At 56.3% G+C, this 23,389-nt stretch overlaps 1 protein-coding gene across 3 annotated transcripts in view; it reads left to right on the top strand.

Moving 5' to 3' along the window:
* Positions 1-23,389, top strand: part of Emp2 (epithelial membrane protein 2) — a 92,917-nt gene that overhangs the window by 10,283 nt on the left and 59,245 nt on the right. For 2 of the 3 annotated variants that reach the window (XR_013344267.1, XM_077802353.1), the window contains exons 2-5: positions 8,952-9,100; positions 9,567-9,657; positions 12,273-12,419; positions 13,981-14,077. Coding sequence is in view for 2 of the 3 variants with exons in the window: in XM_077802353.1 (XP_077658479.1) it covers positions 9,023-9,100; positions 9,567-9,657; positions 12,273-12,419; positions 13,981-14,077 (413 nt within the window). In the remaining variant the exon portion in view is untranslated. Of the gene's footprint in view, positions 1-8,951; positions 9,101-9,566; positions 9,658-12,272; positions 12,420-13,980; positions 16,451-23,389 lie in introns of those variants that run through there. The other variant, XM_026380022.2, reaches the window with a different exon arrangement.

The following is a 23,389-nucleotide window of genomic DNA, read 5'->3' on the forward strand; positions in this document are numbered from 1 at the left end:
ATCCCACATTAGGCCTTAAGGTGACAGGACCCCAGAAGGGAAGGGAAATCAGGCTGAAGCTGGACGGCCTGATGGTTTGGGGGTGGACGCCTGGGCTCAGATCCCAGCCCCAGCCTTTGTTGGCAGGTGGCCTCTGGGTCGTGTCCCAACTCCCTGGCCTCACTTACTCTACCTGTGAGATGGGGCTGACCCCAGCCTACATCAGAGTTGGGTCGGGGGGCACACCCGGGGCAGTCATCCTGGCTGTCCTTAGAGTGGACATCCTGGTTCTCACTGTCCCGTGGCTCAGACCCGCCACTGTGCAGACAGATTCTGACAGAGTCGTCCTCCCTGGCTTCTGCCCTGGAGCACTGCCAGATCCCACTGTCCCGCCCGGGCCGTTTCCGGACAGAACCAGCGGTTGGCCCTGTGCCCGGAGCCCTGGCCACAGTGAGCACCAAGCTGGGCCGCCCAGGGCGCAGGGGCTTCCGCTGTCCGGGGGCATCTCGGAAGCCTGGATGTTCCTGGCTGGCAGGTGTCCAGACACCGGGGAAAGAGGCTGCGCTGACCTCTGCCTTCCTGAAAATAGAGGCCAAAGCCACTGTCCCCTCGGAGCGCAGGGGCAGTGGGAGGGGCCTGGGCTCCGGCCAGCCTGGGGTCGAAGCACCAGCCCCACGGTGGCCCTTGGAATCCCGCTGGCTGCCGGGTGACCGCACGGCTGCCCGCCTTCCCCAGGGGCCGTGCCAGGGCTGCTGGGCGCTTTGCGCGAGCCCCGGGGGGGAGGGACCCGGGGGACTGGGGGGGACCCGGGGGACTGGGGGGGACCGCTTCAGTTGGAGGACGGCCCCACCCCCAGACGGTCTGGATAGAAGGCTGCAGCCTCGAGATCGTCCTTTGCCTGCGGTTCCCTGGAGGGTCAGCAGAGGCTGAGAACCGGTGGCTCCAGCAGGAGGAAGAGGTCTTCGTGACCAGGGGGTGGACGGGGACCCTGGACGGCCTGGGCGAGGCCCTGAGGCCTCCCTTCCACCCACAAGGCCCTGGTGGACTTGTCGCCCCACCGATGACAGACTGGATATTGCCCCTGGGAGTGGGAGGGCCAGCGAGTCACGGTGGACAGACTTGTGCTTCCCCACACCCAGGCACAACGGCTCGGCGCATGCGCGCCCGCGTTTCCAGCACAGTGGACAGTGGACGAGGCCCGCAGGGCCGCACCTCCGCCTAGGACATAATCAAGCTCTGGTTAGCCAGCCCTTGGGGTACTGACCACCACCCTGTCAGCTGTTAGAACTCCAAAGTCACTGAGTCCCCAATACTCCTTGTGTGTGTGTGTGCGCGCGTGCGCAGAATTTCCATAGCTCCACGGAGACTCCCAGGGCCTCGCCCCTTCCTGCTGCCGGTTATTCCTCCTCCTCGGCCTTTCGCCGCTTCTCCTACTGTGGTCCCCAATTTCTTTTCCTAAAATAAAATATCCACCGGGCAAGGTGGTGCACACCTGAGACCCCAGCTACCTGGGAGGCTGAGGCAGGAGGATTGCAAAATCAAGCCAACGTGGGCGACTTAGAGAGGCCTCGTCTTGAAATGAAAAATAAAAAGTAAAGAGGGCTTGGGTGTAGCTCAGGGTGCTGGGGGCTCCGGTTTCAATCGCCAACACCACCCAAACCAAGCTGAACTAAACCCCCGCGGCTCCAACGCCCTGCTTTGTAGGCTGGTTTGTGGGATTGTTTTATGGGTGTTTCACAGACCTCGAGAACTTGGCTTCAGTCCTGGAATGTACCCAGTCGGAGCACCCAGGTGATTTACTGCACCCAGTGAGCTCCGTGCAGAAGGGAACACACTGTGATAAATAAAAACCGCGGCCATGCCACCATGTCTGGACAGCTCTTTTAAAAAAGATTTTATTTTTTAGTTGTAATTGGACACAATACCTTTATTTTATTTATTTACTTTTATGTGGTGCTGAGGACTGAACCCAGAGCCTCACACGTGCTAGGTGAGCGCTGTACCGCTGAGCCTGCCCCAGCCCTGGAGAGCTCTTTTCAATGATCAAGTGAAACCCTGTTCACAATCCATAATCCATAATCCACCCCAATCTCCAAGTGACTGGAGAAGGGCTTCAGCCTGGCCAGGGAGCTGAAGGATGAAGAGTGCAGGAAACCCTATTTTGGGTGCCAGGGAAGGGTGAAGTGCAGTTCTTAATCAGGCCGGGGCTTGATTCGCCCAGTTCCACCTCAACTTGAGCTGCTGGCGGGTGCAGGAAGAAGCCGCCCTCATAAACCCTCCTGCCTGGTGCGAAGGTCAAGAGCAGTCAGCCACAGGAGATGGCAAAGTGGTGACCTGACGCCTTGTGTCCTCCGGCCTGCTTTTCATCAGTCAAGCGCGTGAGTATGAAAGGGAGGGCAGCCAGTGTCCAGGGTTTGGAACTGCAAAGCCAGGGGTTGGAGTCCAGCTCTGCCCACGTTGGCCATCCCTGGAAGGCTCTGGGAGCCTAGTTCCTCATCTGTAAAACGTGGCTAATGACCCCTTGCTCTGCTGGCCCCATCCAGCTGACATAAAGACCCATGCAGGACACACCGGGTAGACCGCAGCTGGACCTTTAATCGTGACGCGTCTCGCCCTCCTGGGGGGTGCCCCTCCGGGCTCCGTCCCCCGGCTGTGCTTCACCTCCTGCTTGTCTGGAGTCAGGCCAGCCCAGGACCGAATCTGCCTGTCCTCCCTGAAGAGTGCCATGTGTGGACTGCTTGTCCTCATTGTCCAGGGTCAGTAGCAGCTGCTGAGGCTGCACGCGGCCGAGGGCCGGGGAGGGCAGAGTCTGGAGAGGGAGTGGCTGGAAAATGAGCACCACAAAGGCAAATCTAACCCATGAGCTTGGAACCGACACCGGGCATGTGCTTTGCACCTGGGATTCTGCCACAGAAGGCGGAAGGAGAAAAAAAACTGAGGCAGAGCTTAGAAAGAAACATGGGAGAGAGATGGAGCCACAGAGAGGGGAAGAAGAACATTAAGAAGAGAGAGAAAGACAACAGAAATGGTCTAGAAAAAGGATTTGTCAGAAGAGTGACAAACAGCACACTGTTTGGCTCTGCGGTGTACATGTTTACATGGGGATGACCGAGGGGACAACGACTGACCTTCTGGGTAGAGACGGAATGGGATAATGGGAGAGGAGACGGGAATAAATGGCAGTAAAAGAGAAAAACTCTTCCCTAAGCAGGAAGATACCGATAACAACTAGAAAACACAAGAGCACAGACGCTGCCTGGAAGTACCGGGGGTGGGGGGTGGCCGGAAGGGAGAGTGATGATTTAGAGGAGTGCGACCGAGGTGGGGCAGAGGCTGTGGGTTTTCATCGCACGCCTTTTGGTTCTGTTTATCTTTTTTATTTTTTTTAAACCATCACATTATTATACAGGACAAAACGTATGTTAAATCGCTGCGATCAAAACAGCAACAACAACGACCACTGCAGGCTGGGGACACAGCTCAGCTGGTAGAGGGCTTGCCTTGCTCGCACAAGGCCCTGGGTTCAATCCCCAGCACCCCCAAAATCCAAGCAACCAAAACAAACAACCCCACTGCAATCACAGGATTCTGGTTACTAGACAGGAACTGGGAACGTTCCCCTCGTCGGTCCCCTGACTTGAGGCAGGTGAACGCCCAGGCTCAGGAGGCCTCTTTAGAAGAACATTCCATCCAGCCCCTGGGGAAATGGTGAAGGGAAAAACAGTGTGGCTCAGACAGAGGCTTTGGGAAATGGCGGTGGATGTCTGACAGATTGTCGGGAGCCTTCCGAGGGGCTCCATCGAGATCCAAGCGGATTTCTAGGCCTGGTCCTGTCCCTGCTTTGCCGTGGGACGGGATCCAGTCTCGGCGCTCCCTGGCCTCAGTTCTCGCTTCTGGACCATCAGGGCCTTGAGTTGTCCAGAGGCCTTTGCCGTGCGACCTTTCTGTAACTGTAATGGCAGCCTCTGCACAGCGGGCGAGGCAGAAGACAGAGGGGAGACAGACCATAAATCAGCAGAAGAGCAAGATGACTTCCGACTGGCAACTCCTCCCAGAAAAAGGAACTCGGGGCAGGGGCCGGTGCTGCAGGGAGGAGTGGCAGCTTCCCGTGGGTGCTCCGAGGCTCTTTTCTTGGGAGGGATGTTTGAATTGAGACCCAGACTACGTGAGAGTGTGAGCTGGGGGAAAGGAGAGACTGCCCAAGGGACGTGGCCAATGTGGCTCAGTGGGAGAGCCCTGAGGCCCTGAGGAAATGGGGCGGGACAGAACTCAGCATCGTGTTTGTTGAAGGGAAGATGAGTTTGAGGTCAAGGAGTAATTCTGATGTCACCCTGGGCTCAGTGGGCCGTCTCCATCCAACATGGAGCCCAGGGTCTCCAGAGAGGACAGGGGGTGCTGTGGGGGTGCTGTAGCCAGGGGACAGAATCACCTCCGAGGAAACCAGAGGATGTTAAGGATCAGACGGGACGTCCAGGCTCCTCCACCCGCCCGCCCATGTCGTGTGTGAGCTGGCCCGGGACTCGGTGCCCCCTGAAGACCTCCAAAGGTCAAGGTCAAGCTGGCCCAGGACTCGGTGCCCCCTGAAGACCTCCAAAGGTCAAGGTCAAGCTGGCCCGGGACTTGGTGCCCCCTGAAGACCTCCAAAGGTCAAGGTCAAGCTGGCCCGGGACTCGGTGCCCCCTGAAGACCTCCAAAGGTCGGCTGAGGTGGCACTGATGGGGTCCTGGATGCACTATATGAAATGGACATTTACACTAAGGTAGAACAGCTTTCATGCGCGGACTCTGCTCCCGCTCCCTGCCCAGGGGTCCGCCGGGGTGCTCTGACCCAGTGTGGGGGAATGAGGACGCTCCCGGGGCAGGTGGCAGAACTAAATGGCGTCCACGGGCAGCCAGGGTGGTGGAGCGGGCACTGCCCCACAACAGAACCCCAGGCAGCCACTCCAAGGACGCGGTGGACTCGCCCCGTCTCCGTGGGGTTGTCATCAGAGGAGAAAGGAGGGAGCCTGGGGTTCGAGGTCAACCTCAGGAGGCCAGGGCCCGGAAGTGTTACTCGGGTGCTGCTCCCTTCACGCGGAAACCGGAGGGGGAGGGAATTAAACGTTCCTCCTAACGAGCGTCTCTGGAAGGCTGCGTGGGAAACTGGAGGGTGGTGACCTCGAGGAAGGGACTGGGGGACTGGCCAGGGGAGGTGGTGGGGCCAGGAGACTCACTTGCATCGAGACGCAGGAGTAAAGAGACACTTTTATTCCCTCTTACAGACTGGTGGTGTCTTCTCAATTTATAAGTGATTTCTCCCGCAGTTTGGGGTCAGGTCACCAGCAGTGTCCTGGGTTGACAGTTCTGTCACTGGTCTGCACCCCGGCTCTTTGTGTTTGTTTATTTATTGACTTACTTACTGGAGCGCTGAGTTCCAGATGTGATCCTGGGAGAATTCTAAGTGGGTGACGTCGACTTCTCTGTGCCCTGATTTTCGCGGGCACCCAATGGTCCAAAACCATCTCAAGTCCCCCTTCCACATATGGACCCCAGACCTCCCCTTAGGCTGGACTCAGACCTTACTTGACCTCTAATGAGAACTTACCCTTTTTCTCTGCAGGAACCTATTCCTGGTGTCTGAGATTTCCAACCAAAATCATTCCCAGGGATCAAGGCAGTACCTCCCAGCATCCAGCATTTGAGAACCACCCTCAGGGTTTTTGCTAACACTGAGGTCCCCCTCTTTTTATTAACATAATATTTTTCTTTAATGACTCACTTTAAAACTTGAATAAAATTGTTTTGAAGTGTCACTTTATATCATTACTATAAACCTATTACTATAAAAAGAAAGAACCTTGAAAATAAATACAATAAACTAAAAAATGTTATCAAATTCTAGTTACAAACTATGGTCTAACAAAGCTCTGTCTTTTCTTTTGAAAAAACAAGATTGGTGTGACAGACAGACTGGCACTGTTTCTTGGTGTAGTCAGGAGCATTGGGAGGGGACTTTCTCATCGTGTGCTTGAATGCCCCCTGTCAATGCACCATTCAGGATAATCCTTGTAACATTTGGATTTCATGCTTGGGGAAAGAGTGGGTTAAAGCCTCTTTTCCTTTTCTAGAAAGTTTTGGTTTTGTGTCCATATGCTTTTGTGTTGTCTAAGCTGGACAGTGTATAAAGCTATCATCATCCAGGAGTTTATGGCCAGAAGAACTTGGCCTTTTGACATTCCAGCCCATATTTAAGTGACATGGCCTTTAGATGGTTTGTGAGCTTTTTTCCAAGGGTCAGAAATGCATCTATTTGGAGGCAGCGTACGATGGCAACTGGGAATGACGCAGGCTTGAACAAAGGGGAATTTGTCCATTTGAAAAGAATTGGAAGAATCTCTGAGCTGGCTCACTGGGTCCTTCCAACTGGTGGTGCACAGCATGGCCGGGGCCTCCCAGACCCAGGGGGCAGCCACGTAGCTCCTGGCTCATTCCGGAGAGTCCTGGGTCTCTGGGAGTAGCCCCTGTGTGAGTCCAGGAGCCTCAGTGAGTTCCAGGAGGGGGTAACAGAGGGAGAGTGGTCATGGTCCGAGGGAAGAGCTGGCAGAGAGGCGGTGGGGGGGCTCCCGCAGTGGTTCCTGCATGTTCACCGGAGAAGGGAGAGAAAGGTAGCCAGAGAAGGGCCGTCTTAAATGACCCTATTTTGGAAATGAAAGTTCCATGGAGAGGGTCTTTGCGTGGTCTCAGAAGAGCTCCCCATCTTTCAACAGGCATGAACCCTGAAACATGCTGAATGAGAGAAGAGGCCACATATCGTGACTCCATTTATATGAAATGTCCACAGCAAGCAGATCCTTAGAGACAGAAAGCAGAGTGGGAGGGGAAAAGGAGGAGTGACTGCTTAAAAGGTGCCAAGTTTCCGTTAGGATGATGAATGTTCTAGAACCGGAGGGGGTGATGGATTACTAAGCATCACTAAGGGCAGGTTTTATAATGTGTGTGTTTTACCACAAAAAAAAAAATTATCTCCCCCTGAAATGACTGTTGAATTACAAAAGAAAATGTGCAATGAGTGATCACAACCAACCAGAGTCGGCACCATCTATCATGAGCCCGTCTGACACCGTGCTCCCTGGTGGGGTACACAGGGGACATTGCCTATGAAGTGTCTGTCCTGCCAGGAAAACAACCCCACGGACCATGGGGACACCTCAAAGGCACGTTCGCCAGGCATTTTCCATGACAATGGCCAGCAGTCTTCTATCGCTGTCATGAGAAGAAAAGAAAGTACCATTCCAGCCTAAAGGAGACTAAAGAGTCTTGAGGGCAAAATGCAACCCACCATCTTAGACTGGATCCTGGGCCAGGAAAAGAAGCTACATGAAATATTATTGGGATAATTAGAGAAGTCTGAATAGACTGTGAGGTAACAGCGTTGTATCATGTTAAATTTCATAGTTGTGGTTATCGTACTGTGGCTATCTGAGAAAATGGACTCGCTTTTTAATTTTTTTAATTTTTAGTTGTTGATGAACCTTCATTTTTATTCATTTTTATGTGGATTGAATCCACTTGGGAGGCAAGTGCTCCACCACTGAGCCACGATCCCAGCCCCTGGACTTGTTTTTTTTTTTTTTTTCATTTGTATAATTTGTTTTATTGGACTTGCTTTTGAGAACTGCACTGAAGTATTTAGAGAAAGAGGTTTGGTTTAGACAAGTGGTGGGCAAAAAAATATGTGTGTGTACATGTACATATGTTTTATTCCATTTAAAATCGGGCAAAAATTTTATCATGGTCAAAGCAAGGTCTGATTTTTAACTATTTTTAATTGATCTTATGTTCTATCAGATTTGATAATAGAATCTGATTACAAATTACAGGAATGAAAGAAGAATGACCCCTGTTGATTTTGGGGTTGACGTGACATCTTCACTTGACATTTGGCTTTTGTTGAGCAAGCCGATGGTCATGTTTGTAAAACTGTTCAGACTTCGTCAACATTCCCCAGTGGGACTTTTAACCCCTGATATGGAAATCGCTCTTTTCAATGCGCTCTCCCCACATCACCTAGGTTTATTTTCCCCGTCTTTTATCGTGAACCAGCCCAGCTCCGACGACAAGTTCTCACGCGTTACGGCCTTTGGTCCCCTTTGAGAAGGATCCAGTGTCGCCTGTGGGTTGAGAACAGCCCGAGGTCTTTTGCCAGGTCTCCAATTTCGTTTTGCAATCACTTCCTGTTGTATATTATTCAGATTGTCTTACCAGAATTAAAAAAAAAAAAGCCACCCTGGGATCTCAGTGGCTTAACATTCAAAGGCTTATTTCTCAGCCGCAGTCCCTGTCCAGGGTGTGAGGCTTCAGCACACCACAGCTGCGCTGTCCCCAGCTACTCCCTGGGGGAGGGAGCACAGAGGCTTCCCACAGAAATGACCTTTGGCCCCAACCTAGCTGCAAAGGAGTCTGGGAAATGTAGTCTCCTGGTGTGCTCAGAGAGAGGGAAGAGAAATGGCAGCTGTGGGTCACACAGGGCTTTTGTATGTTACGGGCCAATGTTGTTCAAATGGTATTAAGAGGAGGGATGTCTGAGTGGGGACTGATTTCAGAAGTGGCCAGATCCTCAAGGACTATTTTCCTACCGCGATCATTCTGCTTTTTCCTAAGCAGGGCCTGTGGGAGTGAGTGCTCACCGAGTTTCTGGGACAGAGGGGTGGGGAACAGCGTTTAACACGCAGAGCCCCTCCTGCCTGACCTGTGCCGCGGTCGGCTCAGCCGCAGCTGAAGCACCCTTCAGAATTAGAGATTCTGACTGGTCCCCGCCTCCCTGTGGCACCAGGAACTCTCTGCTGCTGGGTCTAACAGGGGACAGCTCCTCCTGCCACCTTTGGTCCAGTGTACCCCGGGCGAGGAAAGATGACAGAACTGGCTTGATTGTCCTAAGACCCCACTGAACTGTATTGCTGCGTGACAAATCTGAATCTGTCCCCCCCTCCTTAGCGCACCCTGCTTGGGCTTCTCCGTGACCCTCTCCGTGACCCTTGGCCGCCCGCCTGCCCTGCTCGGCCACCATGCTGGTGCTCCTTGCCTTCATCATCATCTTCCACATCACCTCCGCAGCCCTGCTGTTTGTGGCCACCATCGACAACGTAAGTCCCCTCCCCGCCCGCTTGGAGCCCGGGCCAACATCCAGTGCCCTCAGTGCTCTGAGGCCCCCGGTGCCCTCCGTTGGCTTGATGGCAGTTTGGAGGCGTCCTCCCTGCCCCGTGGCCCCGAGCCCAGGCATGGAGACTCTGGCCTCAGCATGGGGCTTCTGGAGCATCCATGTTCAGGTTTGATTGGCAGGGCCTGGAGGACACGACCCCGTTCTCTCCTCGATTCCCCCTTGGCCCTGCTGAGCCTTTGCAGAGGTCCTGGGAATTCGGATCTCCTGCGGACCCGGTTCCGTTCAGCACTGCCGGGGCTTTCCTGTGTGTTGTGCCTGGCTTAGCAACATCCCGGCCTCTGTCTGGATGCCAGCAGCACCTCTGCCCTTACTTGGAACAATTGAAAATGTCCTAGTAGGAGGTGCAAGGAAGCGCCTCTCTGACTGCCCGTTTCCCTGTCTCGCTGCAGGCCTGGTGGGTGGGAGAGGATTTCTATGCCGACGTCTGGAGAGTGTGCACAAATGGCACCAACTGTACGGAAATCGGTGACCACTTTGAAGGTGAGCGTGGATGGTGGGAGCTGGCCCAGGAGGCACAGTGGAGAGGAACCTGTGCCCCTGCGGAGGCCGGCAGGGGGTCTGTTCACGCCCAGCACAGGGGGAGGGGGACCCGCCCTGCTGAGCTGGGCCTCTCCTCTTCTGCTTCCCGCCTTCCCCTTCCTGCAGCCTCAGCCCGTCTTGGTCCCCTCTGCCTCTTCCTGGTCCACGCCTGGCCCCGTCCCCTATCGCAGCCACCCACTGTGGCAGAAACCCAGAGCACTTCTGCCCCTTGGGCCGGTCACCGGTGTTCGAGGACCCCAGTGCCCTCAGCCACCCTCACCTCTGTGTATGCATGGGATTAAACTCGGGACTCCACCCCCGAGCTACAGCCTGGGCCTTTTTATTTTGCATTTTGAGACAAGGTCTTGCCAAGTTGCTGAGGCTCACCTTGAACTTGTGATCCTGCTGCCTCAGCCCCCTCCCTGTCACTGGGCTAACAGGGGCGGGCCACCACACCCGCTACACGTCCGTTTAAATGAGCTCAAATATGAAAAAGGGCTTTGGAGATACAGAAAACTACATTTTAAAATTTAATTCTGTGGTGTTGGGATTGAATCCAGGCCCTGGTGCATACGAAGCATACCCCCCAGCGCTGAGCTGCACCCCCACCCTGAAAACCGCACCCCAGCCGCCGTCTCTCACTCATTGTGAAGGGCAGCTGTCCCGGTAGAACCAAGTCAAGATGCGCTTTGGGATCCCCCGTATCTGACAAAATACAGGACGCCCTGTTACGTCGGTGTTTCAGATAAACAGTGAATCCTTTTTTCTTATGAGCATGTCCCACGTATGACATGAGACAGTCTCAGCCTAGGATCAGTCACTGTTTATCGACACTCAGGTTCACCTGGGCACCCTCTTTTGGTGCTGACAACTGATTTCTGGTTTGGGAGCAGGGGATGCTTCTCTCTGGGTCCCAGGGTCTCACTGTGCACGAAGAGCAGCATCAAGGGCTGGGGCTGGGGCTCCGTGGTGAAGTGCTTGCCTGGGGACAGCACCCACGTTCACATCACTGCAGCAGAGATACCAGTGGCCGGCGTGGTTCCCCAGCTCCGCCCCGAGCAGGGCCTGAGCCCTTTATGCACAGCCTCGCCAGGCGGGAACCATAGGGAAACTGAGGCCGAGAACAGTTGTGTTGCCGGAAGTGGCCCAGCCTGAAGCAGTCGATGGAGCCGGGACTCCTTCTAGACATGACCATGACCAACAGCCAACCACACGGAGCCGTCAGTGCCACCTCTCTCCCGCTCTGTTTGTCACGCTGAACCTCAGCACAGGGACCGCCATTCTTCCTACCTGGCAAACCCAGTTGTGGCCAGTGTGTGCCCACGTCCCAAGCAAGCCTGTGTCACTTGCTGGTCTGTCACAGCCTGTGGGACCACTTGCTGTGGTTGTCCCTAAGGCAGTGGTCAGGGAACTGCTGGCCAAGCTCAGCTGAGGCCGGTTTTGGAGTGGCCCTCAGAGCTGAGATGGGTTCTTACATTTGTAAAGAGCAGTTAAAAAGAACAAGAACCCCAAACCAGAACAGAACAGAGAATAAGGTCCGCGAGCCGGTGGGCTTCACTGTCTGGCTCCTGCTTCATGAGGGCCCACTTTGTGACCCAGGGCGCTTTCTGTCTCTGCCCCTGACCCAGCCAGCATCACCCACAGGAGCCGGAAAAGGCTGCCCTGAAAACCAGAGGGAATCCAGCCTGCCGACACCCTCCCTCTGCAAGCTCTGAGCCGGCGTCTGGTTCTTTCTGGTTCAAACCAGAATAAAACCCAGCCCCACCCCAGGTCCCTAGTAGCTGCAGGGCCCTGGGGCCAGGACCCTTGAGCACAGCATGGCTTGCAGATGCCCAGGTCCCCTCTATAAAGTGGTGCTGTCTGCAGAGATGTCACCTGCACACGGCCTCCTGCGCTTCAGGTCACCTCTGGATTCCTTGAGACCTGAGTCGGTGCCCGCGGGTCACCTGGTTGGTGTGGGCTCCGCGTGGTGCCAGGGCCAGGCAGGTCCAAGGCTGGCCCTCTGACGCCCTCGGGCTGTTTTTCCTGAGTACTCTCCACCTGTGGTTGTCGGGTCCCCGTCCAGAGGACTCTGTCTGTCCGAGGCCTGTCCTCCCGGCACCGGAACCTCTCACCCTGTTAAAGCTGGTCTCAGAGAAAGGATCCCCCTCTTTTCCCTCGTGGGGATCCCGATGCTCGTCCTCTCTCGGGTGCCTCGGGGGCACACTGGGTCCTCGGAGCGCTGTCAGGAGCTCCTTACGCAGTCCCCGGGCCCGAAGAGCACCCTCCCAGGCCCCGGCCTGGCCTCTTGAATCGCATCGTCCAGGGTGATGTGACGATGGCACTTTAAGCCCCCTGCGAGCCGCAGGTGGGAGCCGTGCCCCAGCCCGGGGCCTGCACAGGGGCTCCTCCTCCACCTCCCAGATAAGGGCGTCGGGGCCTCCCGTCAGGGGTGCGTGTGGCTGTCGGGGAGGGGTCGGGGGGCTCCCTGCTGCCCCTGGGCCCAGATGCCCAGGCGCATCCTGGGAGACGGCTGGGCGGCTCTCTTGGTGGCTGTGGGTCGCGTCCTCAGCCTGGCCCTCGGCCTCTGCCCACAGGCTATGCCACGCTGCAGGCGGTGCAGGCCGCCATGATCCTGTCCACCACCCTCTGCTGCATCGCCTTCCTCATCTTCCTGCTCCAGCTCTTCCGCCTCAAGCAGGGAGCGAGGTTCGTGCTGACCTCCATCATCCAGCTGCTGTCGTGTGAGTGAGGGCGGGCAGCGGTCCCCTCCGGTCCCCGGGGCAGTGTGTATGGAGAGCGTGGTTAGTTGGGGTCAGGGAAGGCCCCCCAAAGGCACTAAGTTGAGCGGGGGCCTGTCAGGGTGCAGGAGCCGTTGTCACCCCTGTGCTGTGTTGGGGCAGCTGGGAGGGGACAGCGCGCTGGCCGGGGAGCAGTGTGGCCAGTGGGGAGGGGAGGTGTGGGAGGTGGGCCAGCGGGGGTCCAGACCCGTGGGGTCCTGTAGGCCATGGACAGCACTTGGGGTCTTCATCCTAAGCTGGCGGGAGCCACCAGCAGAGTTTAGGCTGGTCGGTGGCAGAAGTGCCCACCTTGGGCCAAGCCCCTGCTGCCCGCTGGAGGTAAGAGGTGACCGCCTGGTCCCTGTCCTGGAGGAACTTAGAGAAGGTGGAGGGCGCACAGCACTTCTTGTACCTATGAAGTTTAGCAAGACAGAAAGTGGATGGAGACGTCCACTCCACGACGTGACCATTCATTGTTATAAGCTGCCCAGAGGAGTCTGGGCCCTGGATGGACAGTCCCACAAAGACAGCCTGGCCGGACCAGGGCAGGGTCCTAAGGACAATCAGGGAGCTTAGCCTCCCGTTGGCACTGACCTCTGTGAATGTCATCAAGTGTTCAGCCACGATTCTGTGGCTGTGCCTGAGAGAAAGTCCAATTATCAGTGACTTTAGCCATAAAGACAGTCATAACAGTAGCCCGTAGGTTCCAAGTGCCAGAGCTGGTTTGATGGCTCACAGCATCAAGCACCCCGTCTCTTCCCATCCTTCTAGTCTGTCACCTTCAGACTGTGAGTGACAGCCTCTTCATGGCCCCCAAAGGGCTACTGTGAGTCCAGACACTTCATCCTGATCTAACAGTATCTAAGGCATTCAGCAGGGGAGAAGGAAAACAATCACAATATGCTTTTCCCTCCTTCATCTCTTCTCAGGGGCTAACATCTTTCACTGATGAATTTTCTCTGGCCAGAACTAGGGTCACATACAGTTGTGTCCATGAACTTTAGCTAGTGAACTGGGGTGACAGATAATCTGGCCTGCCCTGTGTCTGTGTAAATAAAGTTTTATTGGAACACAGCCACTCCCGTTTTTTAATGTGCTCTCCCTGGCTGCCACTATGCTCCGGCCAGAGTCGAGCAGTGGTGACTCCTCCAGCCCTTGAAAGCCTGAACTATTTACTTCGTGGCCCTTTGCAGGACAAGTTTGCTGGCCTCTGGCTTAGACCAAGAGTGACGTGACCTCTGGACTGGGTTCTTGGCTGCCCACACAAAACAGGTTCCAGCTAGTAAGCAATGTGGCTTTAGGGTAGACGGCAATATTGTGCTGTGAGCCAGGCAGGTGGCGCATTCAGGAGGCTGAGGCAGGAGGATCGCAAGCTCAAGGCCAGCCTCAGCAACTTAGCAAGACCCTGTCGAAATAGAAATATGAAAAGGGATGGGGATGAGGCTCATCCCTCCTGTGCGCAGCTCCCGCGGCTCCCGGAGCGCGGTGGACGTGGTTCACGGAGCCCCCGCTTTCTTTCTGGCAGGTCTGTGTGTGATGATCGCGGCGGCCATCTACACAGACCGGCGCCAGGACCTTCACGACAGCAACCCGCATTACTACTCCCTGACGTCGGAGGGCAGGTACGGCTACGCCTTCATCCTGGCCTGGGTGGCCTTCGCCTTCACCTTCATCAGCGGCATCATGTACCTGATTCTGAGGAAGCGCAAGTAGCCCCAGGCGCCCGCACCCTCCCTGCACCTCAGAGTCCACACTCAGATAACCGTTTTGTAGATAATCGTTTTTTTGTGGTTTTTCTAGCAAACATATTGTTTCCTTTAAAAGCCAAAAAAAGAAAAAAAAAAAAAAGAGAGAGAGAGAGAGAGGGAGAGAGAGAGAAGCGTTTTTGCATTCTTGGGATGAGAGAGGAGACTGGCATTCCGACTGGCATTCAGAACTGCTGCCCACCCAAAAGCCCGAGCAAGACAAAGGCCCATCCAGCTGCGGGGACCAGGAAAGGTGGCGGGTGCTTCTGAAGCAGGGCAGGGAGGGGTGTCGTGAGGGAGGAGGCAGCCTCCTCAGCTTCCTCCCAAAAGGGCCAGGCGGGGGGCGACCTTAACGTTGAGCCCGAGCCCCGGGTGAGAACCGCATGGGGCTGGCGTTCTGTCTGTGGTGAGCCGCCCCCGCCTCCTGGAGCAGGCTGGGCCGCAGCCCAGAGCTGCTGACAGCGTCTCTGCTTGCCTCAGGGACAGGGGTCCGGAACTGGGTGTCAGATTAAGGCAAAGAATCGCTGCAGAAAGTTCCTTAGGGCATCTTCAAATGCAGACTGGGGACACCCCAGCCCGGCAGAGCCAGTGTCCAGCAGACGGCCTGCCAGCTGCATTTCTAGTGGGCTCCCAGAGCCGGGTGGCAGAGCCTCTTGGACGTGTCAGTGGCCTGGTCATGTCAGATGGCCCCACCGAGGCCAGACCTCAGCCCCCGGCCCCTCTTGGTTCTCACCCTGGGCCACGGAGCTCCTCTCCCAGCCCCAACACCTCTAGAGGCTGTGCAGCCTCTTCCCCAGCCTCCCTTCCTGTCCTGCATTCTGAGGCTGGCGAGCCTCCCTGACCCCTGCCTGGAGCTCAGAGGACCCGCCACTGTTGGATCCTTCATTCATGCGTTCGTCCACATAAGTGACAGCACGCTTGCCACGCGGCAGGCGCAGGGGACTCACAGGGTCGTCATCTGGTGGAGCCGGTTACAGGCCGTGACGGAGCGGCAGACGACTGAGGAGCTCGGTGCCCACCTGTCCTGACAGCCCCGGGCGGTCAGCTCCCTCTGAACATAGCGCCCCTTGACTCCGACACGTGGGGCTCTGCCCAGTACCTGTCTGCGTTGTGGCCGGAGGACTCTTCCATGGAGGGTCGGGGTCCCCAGCCAGCAAGGGGCGCATCCCCCAGGGCCATAGTCCCCAGGCTTCCAGGGCAGGGGGCGGGGAGTGAGCCCTCCTGGTGATTCCGAGCGCGTCCTGGGGTCGTCATGGAGCACGTCCCAGGCAGGAGCCCAACCTCGTACCTCAGCCTCCTCCTCCTCTTGTGTTTGAGCACCCCCCCCCCCCCGGGAGGTGACCCTGGGGTGGCCTAGGGGATCGAGGGCTGTTTAAATACCTTGGCCCTGACCGGGTGGTCTGCCATCAGCCCAGCGGAGGTGGAGCCGGGGAGACGTCCCGAGTGAGCACCTTCAGGGTCACCCAGGTCCCTTCTGTGCAGAGCAGCGTCTCCACTCATTCGCGGGTTTCCACAGTTGGACTAAGTGCTTCCTGTGTTCCAGGCCCGGGGGGCTCCCGGGTGGAGTTTGCCGTCTCTGAAGCAGGACCCACTCTCTGTGGAGGGGTCACCGTCAGCCAGTGCCACGGGCCAGAGACAGGACGATGTCCCCTGCTGACCCCACGGAAAAGGGTCACCAGGCTCACCGTGGGCAAGGACGCGAGCCGCACCCCTGGGGGCGGCAGGATGCTGGAGGAGGAGGCTGGGTCTGGGCGCCCTCCCCTAGGCTTCCTCCCCAGGTGGCTTTTCTAGAACTTTCTGATATTCACAACATAAAGAATCAGAATTCCTTAGAAGCAGAGCTGTAGAAGGCCCAACCCCCATGCAAGGCATGAATCCCCCCACAAAATAACTCTGGGGCCACAGAGTGCCTGTCACCCCTGATCTGGAGCAGCCCGGGGTCTCTGTGACACGACTGTGGTGAGGCGTGTGGGAAGTCGGGAGGGTGCGGGCGGCTGCCCCTCGTCCTCCCGCAGGCAGACAAACCCACCTGGTGCTCCTCGTCATTGGCTCAGAACCACCACCAAATTAGCTGGACATCCAAGAAGCAAATATCAGGACCAAATCTGCTCCTGTGTTGGAAGGAATGTAGTCTGCGCATCTTATGACGTTTTTATAAAGTACTGTAATTCTTTCATGGGGGGCACGTGATGGGGACAGACTAACTTGTTTTGTTATTTGCATTAAAATTATTTTGGGTCTCTGTTCAAACGAGTTTGGAGCTTGCTTGGCGCGTCACCCTGCGGGACGTCTGAATGCAGGAGAGTGGGGCTCCCTGTACCCGCCCCCTGCCGCGGGTCGTGCCTGTGTGTGGCCAGGCTGACCCAAGGATGCCCCGCCGTACCCCACGGTGAAGACCCAAGGCGGCGGCCTCCTGCGTGGGGAGTCCATCACTAAACTCGCTGATAATTTACAGGTTACTCACCAAAGAGCACCTCGGGCCATTTTGTCCATGGGAAGGCGCCGGTGATGGGGAGGTTCCAGGGGAAGGCTGAGAGGTTACTGAAGAAGCTTGCTTTGGGGACACATGTGAATTTAGGGCAGTTAGAGACTTTCTGCTTACTGTGCCTTTAAAATAGTCCATTTTCTATGTTTTGTATAATCTGAAACTGTGCGTGAAAAATAAAATTTAAAACGAATTGCTCAGAGCCACAGACTCGGATGTTCCCTGGCGTGATGATATCTAGGGTCAAGATGCCGCCTCGGAGCGGCGGGGTCGGTGGGTGTCTCCTGAAGGTGAGAGCGCTGGGCTTCTTACAGCAAGCCGCTGATGACAGACGGCCATCAGGAGGTCACCTCCACTCCTCCTGCTCTCTCAGGGCTGGCGTGGTGGCCACCTCTGCAGGGCACAGGATCCCACGCCCCTGCCTGGCGGGTGATCTCCAGCACCGTCTTGAGCAAGTGGGAAATACATGATGGGTCCTGTTCTCTAGTTTACGTTAATAAAGACCTTGGCTTTAAAGGGTGGGTCAGGATGGAGATCAGATCATCGCGCCAGAGCACGCTCTGCCGAAAGCTGCAGGGTCCAGCCCGAGAGACCAAGGGCGCGTGCACAGGGCCTTTCATGTCCTTCCTCGCTCTCCCCCCCTCCACCTCCAAGATCTCTGTAATCTTTAAGGGAAGCCAAAGGCAGCCAGAGCGCTGTCTCTGGGGGACCCCTGTTTCCTGGCCTCCACATGGCTGTGACCTGAAGTTCCCAGGGGGATACTGTCCACGTTCTTTGTTTCTGTCTTCTGCTGCTGGCTGGGACCCAGAGCCTCCAGCACGCGGAGCCGCGCCCACCTCTGAGACACACCGTGCCCTGGTTTATCTGGTGTTGGTTTTGTTTTCTTGGATGCATGTGGCAGATGGGTGCTGGTCCCTGCAGAAGCCTGAGTTTCATGCCTCTGTCATTCATTCACCAAGTATGTGTGTAGCTGTGTGGATGCGCACTGCGCTGGGCGCTAGGTGCTTCATGACAACCCTGGTCTCTGGCCTGATCTCCACGTCTGAGACTCAACTCCAGCACCCAGAGCTAGTGTCTGGTGGCTGCGCCCGGCTCCTGTTCCTTCTCCGTCGCTCCCACACTTGGCCGGAGCCGGGAGTGAGACCCACTCTATCAACCCGAGGCCAGAGATGGAGGGAGGGAAACCTGTGGGAGGAGCCTGCGACGGCCTTTCACAGGGGACGTCCCGTGTGCTGATCTTATCCAGGACACAGACGAGAGCCCGACTGGCCGGATCTGCCCGGCCGCCTGTTTCTTTGACCCATGAACTGGACATGGCCTTTGCATTTCTAAGTGGTTGGGGGAAGGTGAAAAGAAGAGTGCTTGGTGCCTGTGGAAGGGTCTGAAGTTCTGATTTCAGTGTCCATAAAGTGTTATTGGAAACAGCCACGCCCACTTGTGCTGAGCGTGCGTGCTGGGGCCTGCCCGCCTGGGTGGGCGAGTTGCTCTAGCAACCACATGGCCTAACAGGCCGAAAATCCTGCCTGGACCTTCCCAGAGCTTCCCTGACCCTTGAGTTGAATTCACCTGTCCTTCAAAGCTTCCCGTCATGAGGTCACGAATCTGCAGCAATGAAGATGGCGGGTCCCAGGCAGAAATGGCTCAGCAAAGCCACATTCTGTTTCCGTTTTGCTTAATAGCGAACCACTGGGTCCAAGATCTGCTCCTTGTAGGATCTCTGCTGTGTTTTCACAATTTCTCCTGATGCAACGACACCCACAAGTTCATGGTGGGTATAAAATAAAAAGGGAAAGCTAAGCCAAGTCAAAACCTCCACCCGGGGCCAGGCCCAGCCCACCACCTGGTCCTGTGGATGGAGTCCCTTCAGGACACACCCACACCTGCTCACTTCCACAGTGTTCACGGTTCCGGAGAGGAGACAGAGTGTGTGAGCCACAAAACCTCAAATACCCCAGACAGCACAGGAGCAGGAGACACCACTGCCCCTGATGGTGGTGTCTGGGACTCGGCGTTGACACCCATCCCCGTCCACCTCCTCAGACCTGCAGCCCATGAAGGCTCCTGGGAGTTAGTCTTTGTTAATTTAACCCGTTACCAGAACACCGCTAGGTGATTTTTAAGGATCTCAGTTTATCAATTCTGAGTCATGTGATCTTTGTGCCTTTTTTGGTGACTGTTCAAGAGAGACTTACAGTTTAGGACAGGACCTCGGCGTGAGTCCACTGCACAGTGTGCCCTCTGTGTTGGTGAGTTTTGAGTCCTGGAATCTGTCGATAATGATGGAGAATATTCAGAAACAACAATCGCATCTGTACTAAACATGCTGGGCTTTTTCTTCTTGTCATTACTTCCTAAACAAAGTAGTATAACAACTGATTTCCCGGTGTTCAGTGCTGTGAGCATCTAGAGAGGAGTCGAGGCCTGCAGGTGGCTGTGCACAGGCTGTATGCAAGCACGGTGCCATTTCCTACGTGGGAACCGTCCCCCAGGTACCAAGGGACAACGGTACTCACAGGAGAAAAGGTGTTTCCGGTACCAACTCCCTTTGAAGTCACTGTAAGTAGACGACATCGTGGAGAGTACATCTCACCATCTTCTTTAGAATTTCTTCCTTGTAGCAACTCACACTGACCCCTGGGGACACGACGACATTCCAGCTGAGAGTCCTCTGGTCTTCAGCGTGGCTGGCCTCTCCCCACTGGACGTCAATGGCACATCCCCTGCCACACTTGTGGCCACCCAAACTGTCCCCAGGGTGGATGAGTGCCAGGACTCCTGTGCCCCCTGACGAGGGGGCCCTCGGGGGCTGCTGGAACTGGGCAGCCAACGGCTCTCATCCCCAGGGAACAACAGGAGGAAGGTGCACAGCGTCCCCAGCGATGGCCCTGGGCATCTGAACCCGGGAGAAGGGCCCGGGTTTCCCCATCCCACGCTGAAGGGGCCAGGGGACCAGGAAGAGGCTGCTCCGTGTTCGGGAAGTGTCCTTTCAGCGGGGGTGTGGACACAGGTGGGCCGCTTCACCAGCAGATTTGGGGCCGGGGCAGGAGGAGCAGGTGAATTGCCACCACCTGGCGCTGCCTCATCAGGTAGGAGGCGTGCCACTAAGGTAGAGCCTGGCAGGAGAGCTGGCCCCAGGCTGGGGTATTTCTGAAGCCCTCCTCTCTCCCGTGCCCTGTCTACCAGCCTCAGACCATGATCTTCCAGCCCGAGAAGAGAACCCTGAAAGCCAGAAACTTCAGACCAGGTGTGGACCTTAAGGAGCTGTCCTCCCAGAACCTCAGGACCTCCACTCCCTGGCAAATCCTGCCCACTAAGCTGCCTCTCCATTGTGTTGGGGAAATGCCTAGCAAATGTGGCCCCATAATTTCCTGCTGTGTGACCTGAGACAAATTACATGGCTTCTCTGGGCCTCAGCTTCCTGGATCACCATGGCAGCATCTGCAGGGGCAGTCTGCCCGTGCTCACGGAAGGCTGTTCATCTTTCATCACTGGCAAGTCCCCTACGGGTAAGTGGCAGATTCCAGGCTAAGACTTGGATTTGCTGACTTCAGATCCTGGGTTTCCACATGGCCACACGCTGGAACCACTGGGAAGCTCGCAATTCCCAGGTTCCAGAGGTGAGATTGGATTTGTCTGGGAAGCAGCTTGGGCAACAGAGCTGTGAAGTGAGATTCAGGTGGTTCTAACACACAGCCGGCATGGAGAGCCCGTCCCACTCCACGTTCCAACCTGAGGACAGTCCAGTGAGTCAGGGGCGGGCCGCGTCTCCCCTCCGGGCCTGGTTCCTGCAGTGGGCACAACGCCCTCCAGGTCAGCCCGTGGCAGCTGGTGTCGGACCCCCTTGTTCTTGTGGCTGCGAACATCCCATCGCAGGGATGGACCCCATTCTCTCCGCCCACCTTCGATGCACAGGTAGGTCATTTCCGCCTCCGACTGCACTTACACAAAGGTGTGCGAAGGAGTGAGACTCCTAGAGACAGAGCAGGGTGGAGTGGCCACGGGCGGAGGGAGCTGGGCAGGAGTGAGGGCTTCCAGAGACCTGCTGTTCACGGTCCTGCTGGAGTCAACTGTCCGGCACACGTGACATTTTATTAAAATATTTTATTTTCACGGTGCAGGTGGACACCATCTCTCTATTTCATGTTTATGTGGTGCTGAGGATGGAACCCGGTGCCTCCGCCTGCCAGGCCAGCGCTCTCCCGCTGAGCCTCACCCCAGCCAGCCCAACAGTTTTAAGAGTTAGATTTCGTGGTGTGTGTGTGTGTGTGTGTGTGTGTGTGTGTGTGAGAGAGAGAGAGAGAGAGAGAGAGAGAGAGGGGTGGGGGGACAGAGAGAGACAGAGACACAGAGACAGACAGACAGACAGACACTAGGGTTTTCTAAAACGACAAGTTCAGGAAAGCGCTCAAGCCACCACCAGTGGGCTTCCTGGAGGAAGTGGCAGCTAGTCTTCCCCCGGGAGGCGATGGCAGGGGGAGGCGAGGGGACGGGCAGGTGCGGTGGTGGGTGGTGCCCCGGGCACGTGGGGCGCTGGCGGGGTCTCCTGGGGGTTAACGGGGAGCCAGGCGGCTGCGGGGAGTCGGAAGGGTCTGGAGCCCGCGCTGGAGGCCAGAGCCGCCATCCTGGGCTCCCAGCCCAGCGCCACCTCCTTCCTGCAGGAGGCCGGTGCCGCGGGTGACCCCCTGGGGCAGCGGGTGACCGGCGGGCAGGACGCGCTTTCTCCTGCTCCCTCTCCTTGTGCCTGGGTCTTTGTGGTTCGGTGGCCGGGGACACGCTGTTACAGCGCGGGCCTGGACACTGGAATCCCCTGGGACGTGTCGGGGACGAGGTTCCAGGGTCACCCATGCTGCATGAATCCTCCAGAGCTGGGCCCTGGAACCGGCCACCTGAACAAGTCCCCCAGGTGCCGGAGGAGGGGATCTGCCAGTGGCGACTGGGAACCTTGGTGGGCCACCAAGTGTGCAATCGAGGCCAGTCCCCCAATGAGGGGTGGCCCGGACTGCTCCTCTCCCTGAATGATGAGCCCAGTGGTCTTCAGAGGAGGTGGGAAAGGACCTCGTCCAGCTGAGAACGCCACCTCACAGTTCAGGGATTTCCAAAGGTCACGCTGGTTTCCTGGGTAGGTCACCTTCGGCCACTAGCCACCAGGCCACCTTCCCTTTGGAGAATGCACCTCCCTCCCTGGGAGCCATCCCCTAGGGCAAAGTCTGGCAGTGACTGGAGCCAGGCTCCCAGGGACTAGAGGGACCTCAGGGGCCGACTCCGCTGCAGTTAGACCCTCAGCAGCTGCATCCTGTCTGGCTCCTCCTGGGCCGCCTTTGGTGGCTGCCTTTGGTGCCCCTGTCCCATCCTGACCCTGATCTAGCAGAGGTTCTGTGGGTCACTCTGTCCTTCCTGTGAATCCCTTTCCTGGCCATCTGACAACTCTGAAGATTCTTTCTCTTAATCTAAGTCTGCATCTTGCCGCCACCTTCTGGAGACTTTCATCCTGTGAGGAGAGGGGAGGGCAAAGTGCTGGGTGCTGAGTATTTGGGGGAGGTAAACCCATCCCGAGGAAACTTCCCAGGTTCGTCCAGGACAACCGAAGCTGATGGCTTCTACGCTCTTGGTGAGATTTGAGGTTTTCCCACTTGTGATGGATGTTCACCTTAAACAAATTGGTTTTATTGGTTTTAATCTGTCATTCGATTCCAATCTGGGGACTTGATGAATGGGTGCCTGAAGAAGGGAACAGTGTGCCTGTTGATAAGATCCACTATCAAGGACTTTCATTTCAAGTAGAACCCAGGCTCTGGGATCAGCAGGGAAGAGCTTGGGACTTCAAGTCTGACCTGCAAGGCAATTCTAGTGAAGACGTGTGACTCAAGAGCCCAAGGCAGCGGAGACCCACATGGAAGCCTGGGAAGGAAGGTCACATTATGTTCTGATAGTAGCTAAAATACTTGGCACATTTGCACAGTATCTTATTTAGCAGTTTTGTGCAAATCTCTTCTTCCAACATTGAAAAGGACAAGAGCATGTTTAAGTCAACTGCAGAAATTACCAGAGGCACCACTGCCACCTGGTGGCCACAGATTGTTGGTTCAGGACTGGATAAAATTTGGTAACGTGGAGTTCAGTTACATGCGCCAACCCCCTCCACATTTGGGTCTTGCTGTAGCGCTGAAGTATAACACCAGAGAAGCACGTCCAGGCGAGTGGAGGTGGAGAGTGGAAGCTTTATTAAGGGATAGCAGAGGGCTGGGATTGTGGCCCAGCGGTAGAGTGCTCACCTGGCACCGGTGGGACCCAGGTTCAATCCTCAGCACCACATGAAAATAAAGGCATTGTGTTGTGTCCGTCTACACCTAAAAACAAATACTTAGAAAAAAGGATAGCAGAAAAGATTCCTCCCAGAGCAGAAGGGGACCCAGAAGGATAAAGGAGAGGTCTTCCCTTTTTTGTGTCTGAGGTCCTGGGTTTCCCTCTGTCCTGCAGTGAGAGAAGGCAGGTGGGGAGGCCAGAAGGTGGGACACAGAGGGGACTGGAGGAGTAGTCTGGGCAGGAAGGACCTGGGGTGGTTTGATTAGCACCTCCCTGTTTACGGGGAGCTGCTTCATTAACAGTTTCTTAGGATGGGCTTCGGGCCTCGGGGACATCAACATTTCAATTTCCCCTGGTGCTCTTCTGGTTTCCTGGGCTCCATTCTCCGTAATGGTCTCCAT

This window comes from Urocitellus parryii, chromosome 9 (assembly GCF_045843805.1).
Source record: "Urocitellus parryii isolate mUroPar1 chromosome 9, mUroPar1.hap1, whole genome shotgun sequence".
In the NCBI taxonomy this organism is placed as follows: domain Eukaryota; kingdom Metazoa; phylum Chordata; class Mammalia; order Rodentia; family Sciuridae; genus Urocitellus; species Urocitellus parryii.